At 45.4% G+C, this 8,538-nt stretch overlaps 1 protein-coding gene across 1 annotated transcript; it reads right to left on the minus strand.

The window, feature by feature from the left end:
- Positions 1-1,739: 1,739 nt before the first annotated feature.
- On the minus strand, positions 1,740-5,741 carry conv (insulin like growth factor binding protein acid labile subunit convoluted). Its single transcript, XM_017906022.1, has 11 exons — positions 5,489-5,741; positions 5,117-5,404; positions 4,803-5,040; positions 4,492-4,738; positions 4,143-4,397; positions 3,742-4,058; positions 3,365-3,662; positions 2,802-3,282; positions 2,463-2,726; positions 2,158-2,389; positions 1,740-2,076 (listed from the first exon to the last, which is right to left on the minus strand). The coding sequence occupies exons 1-11, from the start codon at positions 5,739-5,741 to the stop codon at positions 1,740-1,742; spliced, it is 3,210 nt and encodes a 1,069-aa protein (XP_017761511.1).
- Between the last annotated feature and the right edge of the window lie 2,797 nt (positions 5,742-8,538).

Here is an 8,538-nt window from a genome sequence, read left to right on the forward strand (position 1 = left end):
AAGGAAGCCGCGAGTGACGGCGGGTGAACGAAACCGAGGCTCGTCGCCGCGTCTCTTGTTCCACCACGGGAGGAAGGGACGCGCATAAATTTATTCAGGCAAAACAGCCTTGGGGCCTTATGGTCGAGCCGAGGCCAGACAAACGGATGTCTACCTCCGATAGACGCTGCCAGCGAACCGTCGTTCGTGCTCGCTCGTGCACGATCGTGCACGCTCGTACGGTACCTGGATGAGCCACGCTATAGCCAGATCTCGAGGTGAAAGTGTCCAAGGATTTCGTAACGAGCAACTCGATTGCGATATTACGTTTGCGACGAGAAATCGTTGGCTCCGTAACGACCGGCACGGTTCGATGCTAATTGGACTCCTTCCTCGGAGACTGCCTCGCAAAAATTCGATAATTAAAGCGATCGCACGAAAGGCTACAACATTTCCGGTAACGTGCTATCGCGGTTCCATACCTATCTTCCTTTCAGATCGCAAATAATAAGATTTAACGACGAGTAGGAATGAGATGGTGAGAGACGGAAATGGAGAGGGGAAAGCATACACCTCTGCCTTGTCCTCTCGATTTTTCCTTTCGTTTTAATTTATTCCTTTCCGTGGTAAGACGTGGATCGTCATTCGGGACAGATGAATTTTGGGCTCCTTCGAGAAGAACTTGGAACGTTATGGTACATCTGCGATATTTTCAGAGATACCGCATCGAATTTCTTCTCTTCGAGAGCGCGAACGTTCTCTTTTTACATAAAAATGTGTGTCTCGAAAAAAACGCGTTATCCTTTTTCTTTACGCAGTGACGATAAGGATCGCGTGCTTTACGCGTTTACCGATTCAAAGTCCCGTTAATCGTCAACGAAACAGGATGGTGAAGATCCGCCGTATCTCGCTAATTCGTCTGCATCGAGAGGAAGGAAGTTAATAGACTGTACGGTATCGAATAGGGTCGAATAATCCTTAGGGAAGAGCGATAGGAAGCAAAGCGAAACATGTCGCGTGGATGATCGTGATCGTCGCTGACGCCATTAATCTTGCTGCCGGATCGTTTGGCGGAAGCCACAACTTCCACGGGACTTTGGCCTCATTAGAAAGCCCTAGAGCCGTTCCTCTTCCTCCGGGATAACCGTGGATGCTAATTATAAAGCGCAGAATAATGAAATCATCTTACTACGCGCGGCTCGCGAGCCGGCTGACTTCCTTGAGAACTTTTTCAACCGGGCCCCTGCGAGAGAAACGCCTTTATTAGCGGCGGGACAACGCTCTGCGAGGAATTAGGCTCGTGGGATTAGTCGACTAAAGTTATTAAGACAAATTGTCCACTAATCGTCTCGACCTGCCAACTACCTAACGATCTCGAGTTACTCGTCGTATCTGGCTGCCTTTCGTTTCGATCCTGTCGATCTGCCTTTCCTTCCAACCCATTCGTGTCTCACGCGTGTTGCACATCAGCCATTTCGATCGCTCCTATTGTCCAGTTACTCCTTTCCTATTCCCTCGTCGAAAGAGAAGAACGAGAGTTTCGTAGAATCGTTCAGCGAGTGATATATTTTACAAAAATAAATACACGACGTTCAACGTCCTTCCGATGCGTACTGGCGAGACACAACCTATGTACAGCCACGATCTATGCCTCGACATCGATTACGATCGTATCGTTATTTACACGGTTAATCGTGGGACAAGCGAAAGAATCGCGCGAAAGATCTTGCACGATGTCGCGACGCGCTTTTCTTCTGCCGTCACGCTAGAATACCGAAGGACACGGCGATTAAGATCAGGAACGCGTTTGCCGTGCACCCCGACGAGGAATCGAACGTGTGCTGCGCTAATATCTGACACTGCGAGCTACGAAAATGTTTCACGTTCCCCTCCGAGTCTCTCGCGAGTACGCACAACTCGTACTTAGTCCCGGGATCCTCGAGATCCTGAATTTTAAGGGACCTCTCGCTGTAAACCAGGTCTTTCTCGATGGCAGACTTGCTGCTCCCAGATTCTCGCACTACCGCGTAAAAGTCCCCGATGTCTTCTCGCGACGTCACGTACCACGTCGCTTTCCAGCTTTTATCCTCATCGTTGCTGAAACAAGTTTATCGTTACATCATCGAAATCCTAACTTTCCGATTACCAAGATTCGTCGTTCGTTTCAAGGATACGTACTACTCGATGTTCCGATACTTCACGTCGGGTGTGATATCGAATTCGTCGGGATAGTCTTTCGGTTCTCTATCTCCGCACCCCATCAAATCTTCCGTGACTTCTGAGAGCGATTTGTGATTCAGGAAATGCGGACTTTCGCAGCTAACCTTCGACCATTCCTTTGGTATTTCCGTGTGCGTGGCCAGCCACCTCTTTAAGGGTCTCGCGTGGCAATCACAGTGCATTGGGTTTCCTAACGATTACAGTTCTACGTTTCGTTTCTAGTCTTAAGAGATTTCACAGTTTCTTGGGTAATTCTTTCTTACCGTAATAGCGAAGTTCTGTGGCGTTTTCTATGATCTTCATAAACAGATCGTCGAAGACTTCGATTTCGTTGTGTTCCACATCGAGAATTTTCAAATTCGACAGTCGCAGAATCTTGTTCAAGGGAAGGTAAGTCAGACGGTTGTGACTCAGGTACAGATTAGTCAGATTCGACGGTGGATCGAAGATATCCGGTTCCGAGAGGTCGTTGATCTCGTTGTAGGAAAGATCCAGTGTTTGCAACGTTGTTAAATTCCCAAGTACGTCTATGGTATTCGAGGAAAGAACGAAAGGACGTTTGATCGTAATTTAAGATATCGATACGTTCAATACATACTCACATTTTCGAATCTCGTTAATGTTATTGTGACTGATGTTCAAATACTGGATCTTTTTCGTCCCTACGGTAAGCTCGTGAGTCAACACGGGCATGGTGTTGTACGAAAGGTCGATTTCCTTTAACCGATACGGAATCCACGGATCGTTGGGAAATGTTTTCTTGGCAATGAAGGAAATCTTATTATGACTGAGATTCACCCTCTCTAGAGACAAACAATCGTCTAGTAGCCCGTGAGTTTTGTTGTCCAGTCTTTCGATCTTGTTATGCGAAAGATCTAGAGTTCTCAAAGAAACGAGACCCTGGAACGCTCCATTCGGGATACGGGTAAGTTTATTGTTCGTCAGGTTTAACGTCAGCAACTGCAGCAACCCTTCGAATGCACGCATGCTCACGTTCCATATTTGATTATCAGCCACGTTAAGCTCGAACACTATCGGAAGACGTCCGAACGCGGATTTTCCCAGTTCGGTCAGCTGGTTGCCCTGAAATTACGCATTACGCGAAGTATCGCTTTGTTGAAGTTGTAAGATGATACCAATTTGATTTATGACACGATCATCCAACCTGCATGTAGAGATACTGCAAGCTAGTTAGCGTGCTTAGTGCTTCCCAAGGTGGTTTCGTCATGTTATTCGACTGCAGATTCAAGGACCTCAAGGTAAGCAAATTTTCGAAGCTTCCATACTTGAGATTATCGCCCAGTCGATTCGCGGAAAGGTCCAAGGAGAGAAGGGCGTTCATTGCGGGCCACACGTCCGTGGTGGGTATTTCTTCCAACCAATTCTCGGCAAAGTCTAAACTACCCAGAGAGATGGGTAATTGGAAGATTTTGGTCAATCGATTATTCCTGACTGTCAGTCTCCTGTAAATTGGCACGATTTTTATTTAGAAAACAGATTGCCCTGTTCATAGAATCGGACCTTTATAAAATTATTCGTCACCTGCAGCTTGACAATCTGGTTAAACTGCCACGAGCAACGTCGTTCAATTGATTGTAACTCATGTCCAGCTCCAACAGTGTTGGCAGTGGACCAAACGTAGACGGTTTTATTTTCTCCAGTGAATTATACGACAGATTCAAGAGACGAAGGCTGAAGAGCGTTTGAAATACGGCGTTGTGGATTTCGGATAAATTGTTACGAGACAGATCGATTGTATGCAGCTCGTACAGCTTTGGGAATGTTTGACGAGGCACCGAATGAATCGAATTATGGGACACGTTGAGAACTTTCAGCCCGGTCATGTTGTGAAGCGGCACCTGCAATAATTGATGATTATTTCGTTGCAGAATTCTTAGGGTTCGACGAGTCGTTTTGTCGAACTATTCGTCTCCGAACGACACCTGGTTAAGACTGGTGAATTGATTGTAACTCAATTGTAGCTCCATGGCGTAAGTAGTACTGTCGAAGGAGTATTTGGAAATATTTTCTAGCTTATTGTGACTTAGGTCCAAGATCGTGATATTCACGCAGTTCTCGAAAGCACCTGGCTCTATCTTCGAGATCTCGTTATGAGATAAATTTATCTTTGCCAAATACAGATCTTTGAAAGAGAGTTTCTCTACGACTGTCACGAAATTTTCGGATACATCTAGTAGCTAGAGAAAGAGAGAGAGAAAGAGAGAGAGACAAGTAAATAAATAAAGATACATCATCTTTTCGTATTTGCACGTAAATAAACGGCATTCGTACTTCTGCGAATTGTAATTGATTAAACATCTGAAAGTCGATCTTCTTGATAAAATTTCTCGCCAGATCGATGGTACCTATCCTAGTTACAGGTCCAAAGGTTCCCCTTCCGACGTCGTTTATCTGATTGTCGCTTAAATACAGTCTTACGAGGAAACGCATGCCACGAAAGGAATTGGAGTCAAGCTTTCTGATCTTATTGTGACTCAGATTGAGTACTTTCAGCAGGGAGTTCCTTGCGAAGGTTCCTCTATATACGATGAAAACGTACATCGATTAGCCAAGGAATCGCACGAATTTTCGTATGTTTTTACCTTTTCAAATCTGCAATAGCATTGTGAGACAGATTGCACCAGCCCATTTTCGTCAGATCAGCCAAATGAGAGCCATCGAGTTTATTAATCAGATTGTGGGACAAGTCCACGTACTCCGTGTCCCTCAAACCCTTAAACTGATTTCGTTTAAGCTCCTTGATCTCGTTTCCATGCAGATCCAGCCTCTTTAGCTTCTTTAGGGGTGTCAATGCTTCCACGGGTAACGATGTCAGAGTGCCTGCAAGAGGGAATAGAGGGAATAGAGTCGGAAAGAAGTATTTAGTGAGTACAGCTCTTTTCACGCAAAGTAGTACCGTTGCTAATCTCCAGTTTCTCAATTTTTGCGGCAGCAGCGCTGTCGGCGAAACAATCTGCCGGCAAAGTGGAGATTCGATGGCCAGCGATGCTCAGGATGCTGAGATTTCCTAAAATTTGCAGCGCCTGGCGCGGGAACTTTTCCAACACGCTGTTTATCACGTACAGTTCTTGCAGTGTCCTGTTCACGCCGAGAAAACTGTGCTCCTCGATCAGCTTCAACGGGGTGTCCACGAATTTCAGCACTCGAACATCCAGCGGATAGAGAGCGGGTCCGTAAAAACGACCTTTAAACACATCACGATAAAACTAACACGTGACACAGTTCGATTTATCGAGTCTAAGTTAAGCATCAGGAAACGACTGCTTACCTATGTTACACTTGAACAAAATGAGTTCCTCGATAGGCATGCCCTCGTTCCCTAAATTGGAGAAGGCCAAGCTCAAGCTCGCCAGATTGGTGTTCTCGCAACGAATGTAAAGTCCTCTGTCGCTGCCGCGAACGCACTCGCAAGGATAGATGTACTTGGGTTCCCTGGGACACCTGAACCGCGGTCCAGGTGGAACGTAGCCGCCCATGACTGCGTGTAGGACCAAAATCCATAGTAACGGGGAAAGTATCATCTGTGGAATAAAACAACAGCATGGCCCAATTAATGTTTCATTCTCGTTGCTTTCCAACGGCGACGCGAGTTCCCTCGATGAAAATTTCAACGGGAGCAATTAACCAAAGGTGTAACTTTTATTAGTCACCGGTCCTTTTGTAATCCTACTGTTTTGCGTGAAACGCGAGAAAGTTTTTCCCGCGGTCGGTTGATCCCTCGTTAGATCCTCGCCTGGATAACACGCATATAAATACTATAAGCCCATTATACTTTTCCTCCGATTCGAAACGCGACCCTCTGATCGACTTGCCTTTCCATTTCCCTACTTCTTTTCAAACCCGTGACGCACCGTCTCTAGAAACTTTACCGTGCAATCCAAGTAGCATACGCTTTATGCGTATGCTGAAATATGTTTAAATAAATGCAAGTCACATCGTGGCGCGACTAATCTGTTCGTGGATCGGCGATTGCAGCACCAAGGAGCCAGTAAAAACAAAGAAGTCGTAAAGAGACGAATGACCTCGTTGCTACTATTATACTTCCTTGCTATAACACCCTTACGAGGAATCGCGTGCAGACGCCTGTTATCCGTGTATCTGTTCGAACAGCGTTTCTGCATGACGATTTCGTCGATGCAGTTGACACGAGCAAAAATGAAGACGAAATCTGTACGGAGTTAATCGCGTTAAATAAGTTCCTCTCGATACCTTGAGCGAAAAGTTGTGCTTTGATTTTGCAAACAGGATCGGAACAATAGAAAACTACCGACGGGATGATGAACTGTTTGGCAAGCGGGAGGAATAGGTGATCGCTGCTGCATTCCCTGACAGAAAGTGAAATGGCGCTCCGTGATGCGCGGCCGAATGCAAATACTTTCCTTCGAATCGGCTGGGGTTCGACGAGGAAGCTACTACAACGTTTGCGTGTTCATAACGATTTGCGTAAATCAAGTTCCTGCGACTTCTCGAAATCACGAAGCCTGGGTTAGAATATCGAAATAATTGACTCGCGGGGGATGATTCCACGAGGCATAGAGAGTTTTTCGGAAAAAATCTTCGAACGATCCGAATAGAGGCTAAACCCACGTTTAATCGTTAGATCGGGAACAAGCCTTTACCATAGAGAGGAAAGCGTGGGCCCGCGAAGTCTCTGGAACGGTATTTTTATTTTCATCGATGCGTTAACGAGATGACTTCAACCGGGAGTATTTAAGGAGGTCAATGAGGAGTGCAAGATCTTTACTACGTAATAAAAGATTTAACTGAAATAACGAGCCGAAATTTCATAGTGCAAAGTTGGAAAGGTACGCTCGCGGGGCCCACTGACCTGAGAAACGAATAGACATGCTTTATTACGGTTCCAGTAATCTAGTAATTCAGCGAGCGAGAAGGTAAAAAGAAAAGCGCGGTGATCTAGTTTCGCTGCACGTTTATGCAACGTTCGGAACATAATACGAGCCTTCCATGACAGCTGACCATAAATACGAAATGTATACTGCAAACGAGCACTCGTTGCAAAGCCCTGAAATTCTGTTTCGCAAAACTATGCAATTTAGGCCTTGGCAAATGTACCGGATAAACTTGTATAATAGGAAGTACAAAGTTTAACGGAGGAATACGTGGATAGACGCACTGCAAACGAAAACATTTAGTCCTTTCACTTCTCCTGAACCGACTCCAGCGGTGCAGCGACAGGCAATGAACCGAATCACTAGGATTTCTAGCTTGTATCAGAAAAATTTCTTGCACCGGCTCTACTGACGTAATTTCAGCTTTGACACACGATATTTCAATCGTCGAGAAATCTATCGTCTAGAAAACCAAGGACGAATCGAAAAGAAGGCAAAGGAATGGTTCGAAATAGGGGATACGAACATCGTTAGAGAGATCTCGCATAGAAGCGTAAACCCGCGACTCCGTGAATAATTAAGAAGAAATCTTGGCTCGTGAGAAGAAAACTCTTTCCGTTCTCGGGAGAAATAATTAATGCGCAAAGAAAATACAATAAACCATGCTCCACTTTTCGTAGCCAATTAATGTTACCATGGCAGCGTGGCAAGGGAAAGCTGGAAATCTCTAGAACAACATCCATCGTTACAATTTCCATTCGATCTTTGTCTCTACTCGAATATGTTTCCAATCGATCATGACAGGAGAACAGCAGCGCGGCATCGACGCGCGTTTTTCTTTCTTTTGTTCTACGTCGAGCGAGTCCAAGGATATTTTCGTTTCACCAGCTGTCCTTGTAGCCATGGCTTCCTGCCTGGTAACATTAGGAAAAATGCGGTCTCTTTTGAAACCCGATATGTTTTCGCGTGATCCATGAAATCTGGATGGACGGTAACATCAAAGGCGAAGGGAGATAAGAAGCTGTCTTTGTTTATGTCAGACGAGAACACGGATTGGACGAGGAAGAGACGAAGAGAAATCGAAGCCTCGTCGTTTGAAAAAGAATAATCAAAGGAAAGCTGGTATCAGAAGCGTAACCGGTAACCCCTATCTCTATCCACGCATTGAAATCACCACTGAACGAAGCTAGCAGATGACGCACAGACGCACGTGGAATCGCGCTCTGAATCACCGCCGTGATTTTATTTAACTCTGTTGAATAAACGAAAATTTACATTTCCATTTTCATTATTCGAACCGCTGAAACGTAATTTCTATCGAGGATTAAGTACCTTATTGCACTTCGTCCAAAGATGTTCCGAAAGCACGGTGACAGTCGTTGCTTTTAGGACAACCCTAGTCTTCTAGTCACATATTCGTCGTCCGATCAATTTGTGGTGCTTGTCTACGCGCGCGAGATTGGAATGC

This window comes from Eufriesea mexicana, unplaced genomic scaffold, assembly GCF_001483705.2.
Source record: "Eufriesea mexicana isolate 0111107269 unplaced genomic scaffold, ASM148370v2 scaffold5018, whole genome shotgun sequence".
Classification (NCBI taxonomy): Eukaryota; Metazoa; Arthropoda; class Insecta; order Hymenoptera; family Apidae; genus Eufriesea; species Eufriesea mexicana.